At 54.6% G+C, this 16673-nt stretch overlaps 3 protein-coding genes across 4 annotated transcripts in view; 2 read left to right on the top strand and 1 right to left on the bottom strand.

Moving 5' to 3' along the window:
- CARNS1 (carnosine synthase 1) overlaps nt 1–14326 on the top strand; it is a 32036-nt gene extending 17710 nt beyond the window's left edge. Inside the window, exons 9-11 of one of the 2 annotated variants that reach the window (XR_008444908.1) lie at nt 1079–1350; nt 3994–11962; nt 12181–14326. Coding sequence is in view for 1 of the 2 variants with exons in the window: in XM_054028122.1 (XP_053884097.1) it covers nt 1079–1350; nt 3994–5229 (1508 nt within the window). In the remaining variant the exon portion in view is untranslated. Of the gene's footprint in view, nt 1–1078; nt 1351–3993 lie in introns of both variants that reach the window. The other variant, XM_054028122.1, reaches the window with a different exon arrangement.
- An 806-nt stretch (nt 14327–15132) lies between these two features.
- On the bottom strand, nt 15133–15447 carry LOC128836091 (40S ribosomal protein S15-like). Its single transcript, XM_054026112.1, has one exon. The coding sequence runs from the start codon at nt 15445–15447 to the stop codon at nt 15133–15135; it is 315 nt and encodes a 104-aa protein (XP_053882087.1).
- LOC128835341 (40S ribosomal protein S15) lies at nt 15447–15948 on the top strand. Its single transcript, XM_054024740.1, has one exon. The coding sequence runs from the start codon at nt 15477–15479 to the stop codon at nt 15912–15914; it is 438 nt and encodes a 145-aa protein (XP_053880715.1). The 5' UTR covers nt 15447–15476; the 3' UTR covers nt 15915–15948.
- The last annotated feature ends 725 nt before the right edge of the window (nt 15949–16673 follow it).

Below are 16673 nucleotides of genomic sequence, written 5' to 3' on the forward strand. Positions count from 1 at the left end.
GCCTGGTATCCCATCTCTGACAATACTCATGCACCTTGCCATGAAGCAGCCGGAGAAGGAGCCTCCCAGGGCAGTGGTTCTCAACTAGGGGGCTGTGAGCAGATTTCAGGGGGTTCACCAAGCACGACCAGCGTTAGACTTGTTAGGGCCCAGGGCAGAAAGCTGAAGTCCTGCTGCATAGGACTGCAGCCTGGGGCACCAAGCCCCACCACCCAGGGCTGAAGCCAAAGCCTGAGCAACTTAGCTTCACAGTGCCCTCTGTGGTGTGGGGCCTCAGGCAATTGCCTTGCTTGCTACCCCCTAACGCCGGCCCTGGCTTTTATATACAGAAAAACAATTGTTGTGGCACAGCTGGGTCGTGGAGTTTTTATAGCATTGGGAGGGGGGCCTCAGAAAGAAAAAGGTTGAGAACGGCTGTCCTAGGGGGTGTTCTGGAATAACCCACCCCTGTGAAATTTTCTAAGGAGTTAGACTATAAAATTTTCCTTTTAACATAATTCTGGATGGTCTCCTCAGCCGGGTAAATGTCCAGGCCTCTTTCTAAAAATCCTGCTAAGCTTTTGGATACACTGAGACCTTGTGGCAATGAGTCCCACAGGGCAATTGAGAATGAGTTTTTCCTTGGCTCAGTTCTGAATTTGCCACCTTTCAGGTTCATCAATCTATCCCTGTATAATGAGAGAGGGGGAAAGGAGAGGTTCCCTGGCTTGTCTTCTCTACCCCCTTTATTTTCATAGAGTTTAAGGCCAGAAGGCACCCTAACCAGGGCTGTGGTGGATGCTCCATCGCTGGCAATTTTTAAATCAAGATTGGATGTTTCTCTGAAAGATCCACTCTCATTCTAACAGGAATTAGCTCAGGGAAGCTCTGTGGCCTGTGCTGTACCAGAGGTCAGACTAGATGATCACAGGGATCCCTTTTGACCTTGGAATCTATGAATTTGCTTGATCCAGCACCTCCTGCCTGTGGGGGTCTCTGGTCAGGGTCTCTGAATTCGTGTTGTGCTCTCCAGTTGGGCCTGACTGCTATTGCACACCCATCCTGGCTGTTCCCTTGACTTGGCCGTTCCCCATTGCAGGCGTGGATTTCCTCCTGACCTCGTCGGAACAGGTGCTGCAGCTGATGGCTCTGGAGATGAATTCTCAGCTGTGCCTAGAGACTTGCGCGCTCTTCGAGTCCATGGGTCAGGCGGTGGGGGTGCCCGCAGGCGAGTCCTCACGTCCTCTGGTGGAGACGATGTTGCGGCGTACACAGTGTCACCTCATGGAGGGCAAGCACGTGTTGGTGATCGGGGCCGGAGGAGTCAGCAAAAAGTTCGTCTGGGAGGCGGCCAGGGCCTATGGGCTAAAAGTAAGATGCGGAAACCGGGCCTCATGCTGCCCAGCGCAGCCCCCGCCCTCAACCATGGAGCGGGGCCGAGGGAGATGGCTCTCCGTAGCCATGGGTCCGACCCAACATGGCATGGCCTGCATCAGGGAAGACAGAGCCAACGGAGGAGGGTGGAGATGCACCCTCCACACCCCAGCTGCGGGGGGGAGTCCTCTCTGTCCCTCCCCCATATCCTAGCCAGCCCCCAGCATCCCAGCGATGGGAGTGCTCCTCACTGCCTCCTCTGCATCCCAGCTAGCCCCCTCTGACATCCCAGCCATAGGGGGACTCCCCCGAGTCTTCCCCACATCCCAGCCACAAAGAGGCTCTCCCCTGCTTCCCAGCTGTAAAGAAACTGCACCTCAGCCTCTGCCATGGGGCTGCTGCAGCACAGCCCAGGTCACAAGTGGATGGGAAAGTGCTTCTCCGAGGGTGAGCCGGGGATTATCGTCCTGTCCGTGCTGACCCTTGTCAGGGTGGGTGCTGGAGGTCTGGCACTGGGGTAATGTGGGGAGTGATTGGGGGCAGGATCTCTGGAGTGCTGAGCTTCCCATGCCCATTGTGTGCAGCATCAAGTCCTGGGAGCTGAGCAGGCCCTGGAAGGGACATAAGCCAGTGTTAAGCATGGTTACTTTTGTGCAGGTGGCTACTCCAGCTCTATCCCCTAGGGCTACAGCTCAGACCTCTCTTTGCTGAGGGGGTGGTAATGCATCAAGGGGCACATCAGGGAGCCCCATAAGATTTCTGGATGAGAAAATCACCTGAACTCTGACCCCTGGCTGTCCACCCACCATCAGATCCATTGCCAGTCTGGCCCACAGCCCCAGGTCACTGGGCCACCGGTGTCTCATCTCCTCCCCCCAGGAACCTCTCCATTCTAAATCACTGGGACCATTCATGTAGCCTGCAGCTCTTGTTCTCCCTTCCCTTCATTGTGCCCTCTCGTGCCTCTGCTTTGAGGCCGTCTGGGCACTTGTGGAGGTGGGCCTGAAAGTCAGCCGGGGAAGGAATACTAGGGATGGGGCGGGAGTGGTGTGATGGGAGGGGAGACGAGTGCTTGACCCCAGACAGAGGAGAAACAGGTCCCATCCCAGACACTGAATTGAGGCAAATACAGTCTTTAATGGTTGCTGCAATCTGTCCAATGGAATGGTCTGTATCCCAGCCCAGTGTCACATCATTGTGCAAGTAGGAGCAAGTAGTCTGGCCTATCTCCAGCCCCAGGGGGTAGAAGGTGGGCAATTCTGCCCACAGCCCTGGAATGGCAGGACGTTCCTGGAAAATTGATCAGCAGTGGAATAATTAATAGTGCTGCTGTCTTTGGGCTCCAGAGTGGACACTTCATGGGAGGGGAGTTACATTTTCCACACCATGGTCATTAGGCTCCGGAGTTAACACCCCCCAGCCTTGACATTGTTAGCTCCTGGAGTTAAAGATCTCATGAGGCCAGCTCATGGCTCTCTCAGGAACACCCCTCCCCTCCCCCCCCCCACACACAAATCCCAAGCAAATTGACTCTGCTCAGAGGAGTGAGAAAGGAATTCCATGGCACTGCCCCGTATCCCTGCCACTGATGCTGAGTGCAGTTTCCTAGGCTATGGGCACTCCTGTGTTCTTCCCCAGCCCTACTTTCTTGACAGCAGCTCCAGGTTGGTTCCAGGCTGGGATTTGGTCCTCTGTGCCCAAGGTGGCAACCAGCCCAGGCAGGTTGGGGTGCCCATCTGTGTCAGTGCTGGCCCCGCCCCTCTGGCCGCTGGTCCCGCCCCAAAGCCCCTGCACAGAAGTGGAAGCAACCACCCTGGGCTTGTTCGTGAAAAGCGTTGAACGTGCAGATGCACTCCCCTCCCCCCCCCCAATCTGAACGGAACGTCCCATCACCTTTTGCCTTGTGGCCCAGGAATGCCCCATGGGTGCAGGCACATGAGGCCCGTGAACACACCATCTCCTCCCCCTTACCCCATGGGACCTGGGCACAAGTGGATCATTCCATCCTCTCCATGACACAAGTGGGCCATTCCATATCCCCCCATCCATCCTGGGTGTGAGTGGACCATTCCATCTTCTCCCCCCACCCACTGAATGGGGCCTGGGCAGGAATGGACCATTCCATTTCCTCCCCTCTGAACGTGGGTGTGAGTAGACCATTTCTTCCCCCTTCCCCCCCATGGGGCCTGGATGTGAATGGACCGTTCTGTTTCTCCTCCCCACTTCATGGGGCCATGGGTGTGAGTAAACTATTCCATCTCCCTCCCTGGATGCACATGGACCTTTCCATCTCCTTTCCACACCGCTCAGGAGCATGGGCACACATGGACCCATCCCATCTCCCTTCTTAGAAATGCTTGGACCTTTCCTCCATCTCCTGCCCCCAATGGGGTCTGGACACACGTGGACCATTCCATTTCCCCCACGCCGGGGTTCTGGATATGAGTGGAACACCCTATTTGCATCCCACCATGGGGTGTGGATCCATCCCCAAGGACAGTCCCATTTCTGTGGTGCCAGGGGGAGGGGACATGGAGCCTGTCCCGCCCCAATCCTTAGTGATCCGTTTGGTCTCTCTCCCACTTCTCTGCATCTCTCCCCCCGCCCCCCTTCTCTGTGCCCCCCCCCCACCTGCTCCAGATTCACCTGGTGGAGTCGGACCCCAACCACTTTGCCTCGCAGCTGGTGCAGACCTTCATCCACTATGACACCACGGAGCACAAGCGGGATGAGGAGCACGCCCAGCGGCTGGTGGGGCTGGTTCGGGAGCGGGGCCTGCACCTGGATGGCTGCCTCTCCTACTGGGACGACTGCATGGTGCTGACGGCCCTGGTGTGTGAGCAGCTGGGCCTGCGCTGCAGCCCGGTGGCCGCCATGCGGGTGGCCAAGCAGAAGAGCCGCACCCACCAACACCTGCTGCGCCGGCGCAAGGAAGCCCCGCTTGGCTGGGCCTCAGAGGCGCTCTATGCCGTTCCCTGCTGCCACCTGGAGAGCCACGCTGACGTGGAGCGGGCTGCTCGTCATCTCTCCTTCCCCGGCGTCATGAAGCTAGAGTACGGGGCAGGCGCCGTGGGGGTCAAGCTGGTGGAGGACGTGCAGCAGTGCCACCTGCACTTCGAGAAGATCTCACGGGACTTGCGGGCGGATACGGATCACCCAGGCATCGGGCTGGGCTGGGGCAACGCCATGCTGCTGATGGAGTATGTCTCCGGCACTGAGCACGACGTGGACATTGTGATCTATGATGGGCGCATGCTGGCTGCCTTCGTCTCCGACAACGGGCCCACCCGCGTGCCCCACTTCACCGAGACGGCAGCCAGCATGCCCACCTGTCTGGCGCCCGACCGCGAGGCCCAGCTCGTGCGCGCTGCCTACCAGTGCTGCTTGGGCTGCGGCCTGACCAACGGCGTCTTCAACGTGGAGCTCAAGTTGACAGCATCTGGGCCCAAGCTCATAGAGATCAACCCCCGCATGGGCGGCTTCTACCTGCGCGACTGGATCCAGGAGATCTACGGGGTGGACATCATGCTCGCCTCGGTCATGGTGGCCTGCGGGGTGCCCCCGCTGCTGCCCGCCCATGCCGAGCCCCGCACCCACCTGGTGGGTGTCATGTGCGTGGTGTCACAGCACCTGAAGGCCCTCAAGTCCACAGCCAGTGTGGAGACGTTGCAGGCCCTGCATGAGCGTGGCATCATCCGCCTCAACCTGCTGGAGGAAGAGCTCGTTGCCCGTGAATACGAAGAGCCCTACTGCAACGTGGCCTGTGCCAGCCCCAGCCGCCGCGAGGCCTGCCTCAAGGTGCTGGGTGTCTGCCAGGTGCTGGGCATCGACTCACCCCACTATCCTGTCACCCACTTCCTCTCTCACTTCAAATAGCACCCAGGGAGCCCCCGGGGAGGGGGCCACCCTGCTGCCTCTGTCCTGTCCCCCCCCCCCCCCATTCCCCTTAGGGCCTGCTGAGCTCAGATCTGGTTCTGGAGGAGCCCCCAGCCTCCCCCTCCCCAGTGTGTCCCCACCAGCCGGGGCACTGGTGCTTGCATTACATGGCTCCTCTGTATCCTAGTGTTGTTTTTTTCCCCCACAGCTGCCCCTTTCCCCCCAGGAGGGAGCTGGGGGCCCCTGGTGTCGTCTCTGGTAGGAGCCACGCCTGTCTATGTGTGTGTGACATGGGATTGCATCAGTATGGCATCTGTTCTGCTCCCTCTGGGGCTCCTCCAGCTCTCCCCCCACCCCCCCAGCTGCCCTGTCCTGATCCTCAGCTGATCTGTCCCATCCCTGGAGAGATCCCCCACCCTCTCTGCAGACTCCTCCCTGACCCCTCCTTCCCCAGTGAGATCCTCCAGTTGACTCCCGCAACCAAGCCCACCAGCTCCGGGAAGGGCTGTAGGTCACAGACCCCAATCTCCTGGGCACGAGCTCAGCTCTGGTGTCTGTTCAGCCATGGTGGGAAGGGAAGGATTGAGGGTCTGGAGCCTCCAGGAGTGCAGACTTAAGGCTACAAGTGGCCCTCCAATAACTAACCACTGTATGCATGTTCCCTGCTCCCCCCTCATGCTCCTCAGTCACCCTACCTTAGCAAATCACTGTATGCTACCTCCCCACCATGCTTGTCAGCAACCCTACGATAACAAACCACTGTAAACAACTCGCCCCACCCACCCCCGTGCTTGCCAGCAACCCTACAATAACAAACCACTGTACTCAACCCCTCTGGTACTCAACCCCACTGATAGCAAACCACCATATACAACCTGCCACCGAGTTCATCAGCAACCCACCAGCTAACAACAAACCACCGCATGCAACCCCTCCCATGCTTGTCAGCAACCCTACAATGACAAACTATTGTGGGCCAAGTCCTAGCACGGACCCTGCGATAACACATGCCCTATGCAAACTCCTTATTAGGAAACCTACAAACCCACTGAACCTGAGACACTGAACTCACCCCCCTGAGCCTGCAGCCCCAGCACTTGAACAGCCTGCACTGATGACGGAACCCTAGCCATGCTAACAAACAATAACAGGGCTCCAGAGCAGCCCTATGCTAACTAACTAGCATGCCTGGCCCCCAGGAAGGACAAAGACCTTAAACTAACAAAGCAGGCCCAATCCCACAGTAGTTTTGAGGGCTGTGGATGCACAGCCTGCAGCCCCAGCCTCTGAGAGACTCTACAATAACAAACCAGCGTGTGGAGCCCCTACAATAACAAACCAGCGTGTGGAGCCCCAGTGTCGCTACAATAACAAACCAGCATGTGGAGCCCAGTGCTCGTAGAATAACAAACCAGCGTGTGGAACCCCAGTGCCTCTGAGTGACCCTACAATAACAAACCAGCGTGTGGAGCCCCAGTGCCCCTACAATAACAAACCAGCGTGTGGAGCCCTAGTGCCTCTAAATGACCCTATAATAACCAACCAGTGCCCTGAGAGACCCTACAATAATAACAAACCAGTGCACATAGTCTTAGTGTCCCCGAGTGATCCTACAATAACAAACCAGTGCATAGCAGCCCGAATGACCCTTCAATAACAACAAACCAGTATGCACTGCCCTGAGTGTCCCTACAATAATATCAAACCAGAAAGCACAGCTCCTAGCATCCTTAAATTATCCTATAGAAGCAAAGCAACGTGCAGCGCCATGAGAGACCCAACAATATTAACATACCAGCATGCATAGCCCTAGTGTCCCTGAGTGACTCTCCAATAACAAACCAGTGCATGGCACCCAGAGAGACTTCCATAATAACAAACCAGCCTGTGCAGCCCCCGTGACCCTACAATAACAAGCTAGCAAAAGTAGAAGGAAGCAAGACTCAGTCTAAAGGAAGCTTGGTCAGGTTCTCTTCCTCTTTAAGAGCCCATGGATTCCTGCTGCTTCCTCCCTGACTGGTGTTATTGCTGTCACAGCAAGAGATTGTGAGATCATTGGGAATGATGACATCATCAGTGAGGGGAGGAGCATCTGGAAATTGTGATGTCTTAAAGAAGCAGAGGCCCTGAACCAGGGCAGAGGGAGGTGGGTGGGAGATGGGAAGTGACATCACCATGGAGCTTTTAGCCATGGCATCCCATGCCAGGGTACCCAAGGACGGGGGCATTAGCAAGCCTGTCCCCCTGTCAACATGGGCTGGAGTTCCTCGTGACACTCCCCACCTATGTGTCCTTCTGCCGCCTCTGTAACCGGCAGCAGACGGACAAAGTAGTCCCTCCCCAATAAAATGCCATGTGCAAATATGCGGGTCCCTGAGGCATTATTGGCACCCTGAACTGCAGCAGGGTTGGAAGAAGATCCAGCAGCCAAGGAAGAACGGGACATAGAGGGAGCCAGTGGCCTGCAGAGAAATGAGGAGGCACTGCCAGCTACCTCCCTGTGCCTCTCCTGTCTGCAGGGTCCATCCCAGCAACTCCTCCTGCACCATGGGAGCCACAGCACCATTCCCCTGGGGCAACCTGGGCCCCAGCTCCCTCCATCCCAGAGCCTTCCCCTCCTGGGTCTCAACTGGAGGAGCCACAACAGAGAAGATGATGATGATGATGATGGTGGCCAGCCTTCTCCAGGCCTGCTCTGCCAAGGGGTCATCTTCCCGTCTTCTCTGTGACCCTGCCTTTTCCAGCAGCTGCTGCGGTTGGACAGAGCCCATAGTGACTGTTCACCTCCTGGGCCTCCCCTCCCGGCTCAGCAAACCTCTTGGAGCCCACTCCAGAATGGAGGGCAGCCTGGGGTGCCCCAGTTGGCCTCAGCTCCATTCTTAACAATGGTAAAGTCACCTTGTGCCTTGGGATCCCTCACCAGGCTCCTTCAAGGCCCCCAGACTTGCCTAGTGCCTCTTCGGAGGCCAAGACCCTGGCACTTCAGGCACAAACAGCATGTGGGGCTAAGGGAGCATCAGCCCATCCAGCCCCCTCCCCAGCTATTACCTAGAGGGGCCTGAGTCAGGGCCCTGGGATTCAGACTCAGCTGCCTAAAATGCTGGGGTTCTGACCAGTTTGGAGTGAAGGAATTACTGTCCCAGATCAGACCCATGGGCCCAGCCGGCCCTGTATATCTGCCCCCCACCCTCCAACCCCAGATCAGACCCTTAGACCCATCCAGCCCAATATCCTGGCTCTGATGGGGCTTGGGTCAGAGGACAGTGCAAAGCTCTGCAGTGGAGAACTGGGCTCATCTCTCAAGACCCTGCCAAGCAGGGCCCTGCCACAGATCCCTGCATGGGGAGCTGCTGTCAGCTCTGGTGCCCGTCTCCCTGGTGCCTGTGTGGCACCCTATCTTCACACTTCCGTGTCCCCCCCCTCCTCCCCCAGGAGGCCAGCTCAGGCCAGCAAGCAGCACCACCCACATCTCATTGGCCTTCACCAGTTGTTGGCAGAACCCAATGTCATGCCAGCTTCACCTCCATACCCAGGCCTTGCTAGGTTCCCCTAGGATGCCCTTCACTTCCCAGGGGCATCGGTTCAACTCTGGGAAGCCTCCGCAAGCAGGATGGAAGTGGAGGTGTGGGTATGTGAGGTGGGACGGGGGGGCAGGAATCCCAAACTCACCTAATCCCTCCCTGCATCATTGCTGCCCTGGGGTTCTCCCCCACCCAGCCTGGACCCCCCCTGCACCTGCCTCCAGCCATGGCGGGTGTTAAGGGCAGGCTACCTAGACCATGTCATTTGGAGGGGCAGCTCCTACCAAGCTGTCCCAAGCCCCGCCAGCAGCTGGGGAAAGATGTGGTGGAGCCTGCTGCTTTAAGACCACCCCTCAAATGCCAGCAGGATGGCAACAGGAGCAGGGAGCCACCCCATGCCCAGCTTTGAGGAATGCCCAATTCCTTGAGGGTGTCCCCCTCCCCTGCAGAGCAGTGGCCCAAAGGGGCAAGCAGGGCGTTGCCTCTAGCTCTGGGCAGACGCAGCCCATAGGGAGAGGTGGCTGTGCATCCATGGTCTCCTGTCCCTGCTTCAGCAGCATCCTGCAGTGCCCAGCCCAGCACAGAGCAGGTTTCATAGGCCTGCTGCTGAGTCTGCTGGTGACACTCCTAATGACAGGACCAAGGCTTTGGAGCTGCAGGACACAGAGCCTCCCTAACCCTGCGTGGTGAGAGGCAGGAGAGACTGAGATCTTACTATGGGTGGTGGATCCCCTCTCATTTTTCCCCCCTTCTGCTGCTGGACTAGCATGGTGCTGGGGGGCACTGTGCTGCAGGAAGCATGGTGGGGGCTCAGTAGGGGGTGCTGTCCCCAGTAGTCTGTGCTGACCCCAATGCCCCAGTGTGTGTGTTGGGAGGAGCACATGTACTGTGCTGCAGGGAGCAGAGTGGGGGCTCAGCACTGGATGCTTTCCACTACCAGTCAGTGCTCATGCTAGTTCCAATCCTAATGTATCCTGCTCTGTCCCAGCCACAAATCCTCCTCTAAAGGACTACAGTGTTTCTGTACAGTATCTCTGTCCCTTCTGACATCAGTGACCTAGTCCTGGCACCGGCATAGCCCTTTTGCCGGGGGCAGCTGACCTCTGAGACCTTGCAGTTCATCTTCCCAGCAGAAGAGAATCAGTGATGTGGAGTATGGATAGAGTCTAAGGTAACTCACTTTATTTACATACACAAGTCCTGAAACAGAGGTGGTCAAACAGCACACGGCGATCCGTGCTTCCATATGGCTCAGCCCAACCCCAGTGCCTGGTTCATAAGGATCAACTTTGCCTTCAGAAATGGACTCCAGTGAAAGCCCAAGGCAGACAGCAAACTTTCCCACTGCTCAGCCAGCTCCCTCACCCCCAGGATCACTGCCTACCAGAACATTGCAGAACCCAAAACAACCAACCACCCAGTATATTTTCCCAAGAGTCAAAACTTGCTAGCATACTGAAGAGTGTAATGGTGGCATCTGCTGAAAACGTCTCTTAAGTATAGCCCTGAAGAATGAGGCTGGGCCAGTTAGTGTCATAACACAGAGACATGAGTGGTGTGAGCATACTGGTAATTCTGATCTCCCTGTGGCACACGAAGGAAAGGAATGAGTAGGGGGACTATAGACTCTGAGGCCAGAATGAGCCATCTCACTTGACCCACCTCAACACAGGTCCTAGATCTTCTCTTACAAGCTGATTTACAGCATATCTAGACAGATTGCTAATCTCCTAAAAGGGGGGCAGGTCCCCCAGCTTCCCTGGGAAACTTGCCCCACATGTGCCAGGGGAAGGATTAAAGAGAAGAGGGAGGAGCAGACACCCCCTCCCCCCGCAGGCAGCAGGATCAGGCTTTGATCAGAACTGTCCTACTCAGTGGATTCCTGAGGACACCAGCTGTTCTTGCCAGCAGCCCCATAGTATCATGTGGCTGGCTCTCCGGAGCCCTTGCCAGGCTGAGATCAAGTTACAGGCACCTGGCAGGGAGAGGCAAGAGTGGGGGTGGGTCAGATTAAAGATCATGGAAGGGTGCCAGAGGGGGGTGAGGAGAGTGGCACAGAGTGAACTGAGCTCTGATCATCCTCCATGAAATTCTCTGCCACCAAATTGCTAGGGGTGTAGCGTGGATTGCAAAGCAATTGTGGGACAGGAATAGGAAGGGAGATTTCTCTGGTGCTGTGGCCTCCCCGGGAAGATGTCTGGATTTTACGAATATTATACGTTCCTCTGCTTTTTTCAATTGTGTGTTACTTGCTGTGATTACAAAGGTGATTCATTCCAAGAGAAGCAAACACTTCATAGAGCCCCCACATCATCACCCCGGCAAATCTCCAGAGATGTGGCCTCGCAGATCATGTGCCATCCAGATCGATCTCTAACTAGGTCCTTAAGATCTTGGGTTTATGTCCACCACTGGCAATCTTGTCGTGCCAGCAAAGCTTTTGGCACCCATGTGATCACTGGCAAAGTAGCAGCACTCCTGGGTAAACACGCTTTGTAATTTGCTTGTTCTCCATCCTAAGAACGTGTCCGCACCAGGAAAGAGAAACCCTGTGCTGATGGAGGCAGTTGCTTGGGTTCAACTATGAATCTCCTTATTGCTGATCTTGACCTGCTGCTATGGAGAAGCTGATGGAGACAATGAAAATTTAAAAATTCTTCTGCTGCTCGTCAGCCTTCCTCAGCACCAACGTTTCACTGCTGTAGAGCAGAGTTAGCATAACTGGGGTTCTAGAGATCTGCAGCTTCATAGCAAGCTTGATGTCCTGGGGTCTCCAAAGAGGCTGCCGAAGGGCCTGCAGTAACATGGCAGTAGCTGCTGTTTATATGTTGGCCACATCTTTCGAGAATCCTCCAGCACTGGCCGTGACGCTGCCCAAGTATTTGACAGTTGCCTTCTGCTCTATGTCCCATCCCAACAGGTAAATACTGAGCTGGAGAGAGCCCCTCACGCATTTACCAGTGGTTAAAAGACAATGCAAAGAACAACTGCTGGGAAGTCTATCCACACCCTTTCTGCATTGACTAGGTTCGGGATGCCTGGGACAGACAAAGGAACTTGGAGAGGAGTAAAAGATCTGCCTCAGCTGGCAGGAGAAGAGAGAGAGACAGGGATTATAGGGAAACAGACTGCCCCCCAATCTAAAATTGGGGTGTCTGACTAAATTAAGCTGCTCAGAGCTCGTCTCCACTTGAAAGCTGACTTGGATTAAGGTAAGGTGGGAATTTAAAGTGCAATATCTATTCCTGATCAACTCCCTGTGTGGGATAAACTAAGCAGGAACACATCCCATTATTCCAGCACATGAGTGTTCATGCATGGAGTTCATCAAAGACTGTCTAGCTGTTTCTGATTCACTCATTCCATAGACAAGTCCTTCATCTGGATACGGGGAGGATCTGTGTTGCTTTAATCCTCTCTTGTCATACAGGGTTCCTGCTGTTGAGATGAAGTGATGCTGTGTTTCATGAAGGCTCGTTTAGGTTCCAAAGACCTGAATACAGCTGGTCCTACCGGGAAATCACAGGTGGTACAGGGGACTGCAGCCTCATGATTACATCTAGATGATGGTGCAATTCGATCCCAGGGAAGGGAACGGAGTGGTGCAGGGGCAGTGTGTGCAGCCCACCCCACCCCCCAGCAAGGGGGATGAATGATCCATTGTTCCTGTGGGTCCATCCCCATGTCAGCACAGTCCCCCATGCTGCCAGTCTGTGATCCCAGGCAGTGCAATGAGCAACATCCCTCAAAAGGCTGCCCCAGTCCCAAAGCAAGGAGAGTGTGCTCAGGGGTTAAAGGAAAGGGGACAAGCCCAAGCTGGGGGCAGTGAGGGGGAGATGGGGTGGGCTGGACTGACAGACCCATTCTCCCCAGCCCTGAGAGTCAGAGGGATTGAGCCCCTAACCTACCAGTTTGAGTCAGTAGGAGCTGGGAGAGCCATGATGTTCATACAGGGGATTAGTCCCCAAGCCTCATGCAGCCCCAGTCTGGGTGTTTTACTGGAACAGTCTGCACCCTTATGTTCATCACTTTTAGAGGACTATGATAAATCTTGTACGAAGTAGGCCTTGTGGGGTATTGTCACAGGACCCCCAGGGTACAACCTGGAACTGTGGGACCGCTGGGCCCATTTAACTCTCCCGCTTGGGCTGTCTCTAACAATGCTATGCCGGTGACAAACAGCACACCCCTCCAGGTGCTATGCTCACTCAGCCATCAGAATGTGGACAACCACACCCAGCTAAATTACATGAAGACTCTCCAAGATACTCATGAATTACGCAGAGAGAGGCACCACCCATCACCCCAGCCTTAAGTCTTGCATCCCAGAAATATACTGTCTTACAATCCTCAAGACTCCCTTAGACAGTGGAAGCTCATTAATTAGTTTGCCACTCAAACAAAGGGTAGTGGACATGCAACAGTCCTCGTTAAGGTCTTCTTTAGGTTTTGATATATAACTCCCAAGTGTTGCTAAACATTGTATTGTTACCTATATGCTCTTGCAAAGTTCTGTGGACCTTTTAACACTTTGTGGATCTGTTTAGTGATATCAAAAGTTAGCAAGTGTGCTTTCTCTGAGTTGCTAGAAAGCATCTACTTGTATGTTCGCAGCATTGTTAACGCTTTTGCTTCTCCAATTGGTGTTATCTACATTGAGTTATTAATGTTTTCTAAAGTGTAGATATCTTGGCATTTAGCCATCAAAGCAATGAAATGATATGCAGGGACAGTGAGCTGTATAGGCCCGTGGTGCCTAGGCTCCAGCAAATTTGGGGCCTGGCCCCGCCTGCCACCCCCACATGCATCCCCTGAGCGTCCCTGCCTGCCCTGGGCAGCTCTGCGTTGCAGTCTCTCGCTGGCCGCTACTGCAGCCAGCTACAAGGGAGTGGTTCCCAGGGCAGGCTGAACATGGCAACCCCCTCGCCCCCCGTCAGGCAACTCTGGTGGCGGGGGGGAGCTTATCCTGGCTGGACCTCCTGAGCAGCAGCCTTTTGGGGCTTGAGTGAGTGTTGCTGCTGCCAGTGGGGAGAGGGCTGGGGGGAGTTCTTCTCTCTAGCCCCCCACCCCAGCCCCAGGGCAGCCTGCCTGCTGCACCCCAAACTCCTCATCTTCAGCCCAGCCCCATGCCCTGCACTCCAACCCTCTGTCCCAGCCCAGAGCCTGCACCCAAACCCCCTCCCAGAGCCTGCACCCCTCCTATACCCAAACTTCCTCCCAGAGCCTGCACCCCAAACCCCCTTCTGCACCCAAACTCCCTCTGAGCCCACACCCCAACCCCCTGCCCTAGCCCAGAGCCTGCACCCAGCACCCAAATTCTGTCCCAGAGCCCGCACCCCTCCCACACCCAAACTTCCTTCCAGAGCCCGCACCCCAAACCCCTTCCTGCACCCGTTCTGGCCACCACCAAAAATTATACAAACCTGCCGCCCCTGGTGGTATGCCTAGGTTTCCCCTTTCATACAGCAAACAAGGTTTACTATGGCTCCAACTTTGTTTACAGGTATTAGCTGAAAAGCAGCATTACCATAGGTCTTCTTAACACACAGTAAAAAGCAACAGAGTCCTATGGCATCTTAAAGACTAGCAGATGTATTGGAGCATAAGCTTTCGTGGGTGAATGCCCACTTCGTCAGACGCATGTAATGGAAATTTCCAGAGGCAGGTATAAATATGCAGGCAAGAACCTGCCTCTGGAAATTTCCATTACATGCGTCTGACGAAGTGGGCATTCACCCACGAAAGCTTATGCTCCAATACATCTGCTAGTCTTTAAGATGCCATAGGACTCTTTGTTGCTTTTTACAGATCCAGACTAACACGGCTACCCCTCTGATACTTAACACACAGTGTGATCTTATTTACCACTCCGAGCATATCCAAAAGCTTTTCCCCAAAATCATGCATATTGCACCTTTTCATCAGGTTTACCATCAGCCCCAAATTCTTTGTCATCAGGTTTACCATTAGTATCCACATTTTTATCAAGAGGTTTAACAGTAGCACCAAACCCTGTATCACAGATGGGCCTTTCCCTTTACAAATATCTTTTGTCATACTACACCTTCTGTTTAGGCAGTCTGGTTTGTTCAATACTAATTGTGTTTTTCAACTCCTTCCTGAACTTAGCATGTGTTCAGTTACTGGTTTTCTAGGTTTTCAATCCAATCATATCTCTGGGGATTTAGTACTCCAGAGTCTGGTGAGATAAGGCTGTTGGACGATTCTGCATATTGGTTGTGTAGAACTGTCTCCCAACCCCAGGACGTCCATATGCAAGAAATCCATCTCCCTTCTTGAGGTTACCCTGTGTTCCCCACTCCCAGCATTAGGACTTTCCCAGCCCCCTTTTTCTAGATGGTTGTGATCTGTCCTCTCTGGGTTAAGAGTGGAAGGTTTTGCCGTTGTATACGCCAACCATGCTGCCCACCATCTCGGGGAGGATGATCATGTCGCGCAGGTGAGTTTTGACCACCTCTGGCTTCTCCATGGGAGGGGCCTCCTTCTTGGCCTTGCGAAGGCGCTTCAGGAGGGAATGCTGCTTACGACGCAGGCCGCGGTTCAGACGCCTACGCTGGCGAGCACTGTACAGCTGCATCAGCTGCTCGTAGGACATATCGAGGAGCTGATCCAGATCGACACCTCTGTAGGTGAATTTCCTAAAGGTACGTTTCTTCTTCTGTTCGACTTCCGCCATCTTGGCCTTTCCGAAGAGACGCGGCCAAGATGGCGGAAGTCGAACAGAAGAAGAAACGTACCTTTAGGAAATTCACCTACAGAGGTGTCGATCTGGATCAGCTCCTCGATATGTCCTACGAGCAGCTGATGCAGCTGTACAGTGCTCGCCAGCGTAGGCGTCTGAACCGCGGCCTGCGTCGTAAGCAGCATTCCCTCCTGAAGCGCCTTCGCAAGGCCAAGAAGGAGGCCCCGCCCATGGAGAAGCCAGAGGTGGTCAAAACTCACCTGCGCGACATGATCATCCTCCCCGAGATGGTGGGCAGCATGGTCGGCGTATACAACGGCAAAACCTTCAACCAGGTGGAAATCAAGCCCGAGATGATTGGCCACTACCTGGGCGAGTTTTCCATCACTTACAAGCCAGTGAAACATGGCAGACCTGGTATCGGTGCCACCCACTCATCTAGGTTCATTCCTCTGAAGTAAATGATGCTTTGGGAAAATGTTTTCTATGGGTTAAGAGTGTCACTCTTTGGTCAGATGTACCTTTTCCCAGCAACTCTCTCTCAGCTGCTTTCTGTGAGTTAGCAGACTGGAGGAAGACGCCCTCCCCTCTGACAGCTTGGTCGTTTGCATGATCACAGACAACCACCACTTCCTCAGTAGAATCTGCATCCTGTCTTAAAGAGACACAGTTAATTTCCACAAGCATATTAAGACTGGTGTCCTGGAAAACTGGGACCTGGATTGGGGTACCCTCCATCACCCCCTTCTCTGTCCCTGATAAGTTAGCCATGTGACTGCTATCCTCTGAAAGGTCACTTACACAGTCCCCTCTTTGAACCTGAGTTACAGGTGGCATGCCTGGGTGCACAGATGCTGAATCAGCCACTCAGTCCTGGGCATCCTTTCCCAAGTCACCAGTGAGGAGACATCATTAGGGGGAGGATAGCTCAGTGGTTTGAGCATTGGCCTACTAAACCCAGGGTTGTGAGTTCAATCCTTGAGAGGGCCATTTAGGGATCTGGGGCAAAAAAATCTGTCTGGGGATTAGTCCCGCTTTGAGCAGGGGGTTGGACTAGATGACCTCCTGAGGTCCCTTCCAACCCTGATATTCTATGACCATGTGCTCCCACTATTCCTTCCCTATGCTACTGGCTAGACAATGCCAATTGCTTAGAGGGCTGCTTATCTCCCACAGAAATCCTTTCCCCATTTTCCTTCTCTAGGACAGCTCTCTAGAGC

Source organism: Malaclemys terrapin, chromosome 4 (assembly GCF_027887155.1).
Source record: "Malaclemys terrapin pileata isolate rMalTer1 chromosome 4, rMalTer1.hap1, whole genome shotgun sequence".
Lineage (NCBI taxonomy): Eukaryota > Metazoa > Chordata > Testudines > Emydidae > Malaclemys > Malaclemys terrapin.

Bases quoted from the DNA above. Each gene is read 5' to 3' on its own strand.
- LOC128836091 (XM_054026112.1), bottom strand. From the start codon at position 15,447: ATGGCGGAAGTCGAACAGAAGAAGAAACGTACCTTTAGGAAATTCACC.
- LOC128835341 (XM_054024740.1), top strand. From the start codon at position 15,477: ATGGCGGAAGTCGAACAGAAGAAGAAACGTACCTTTAGGAAATTCACC.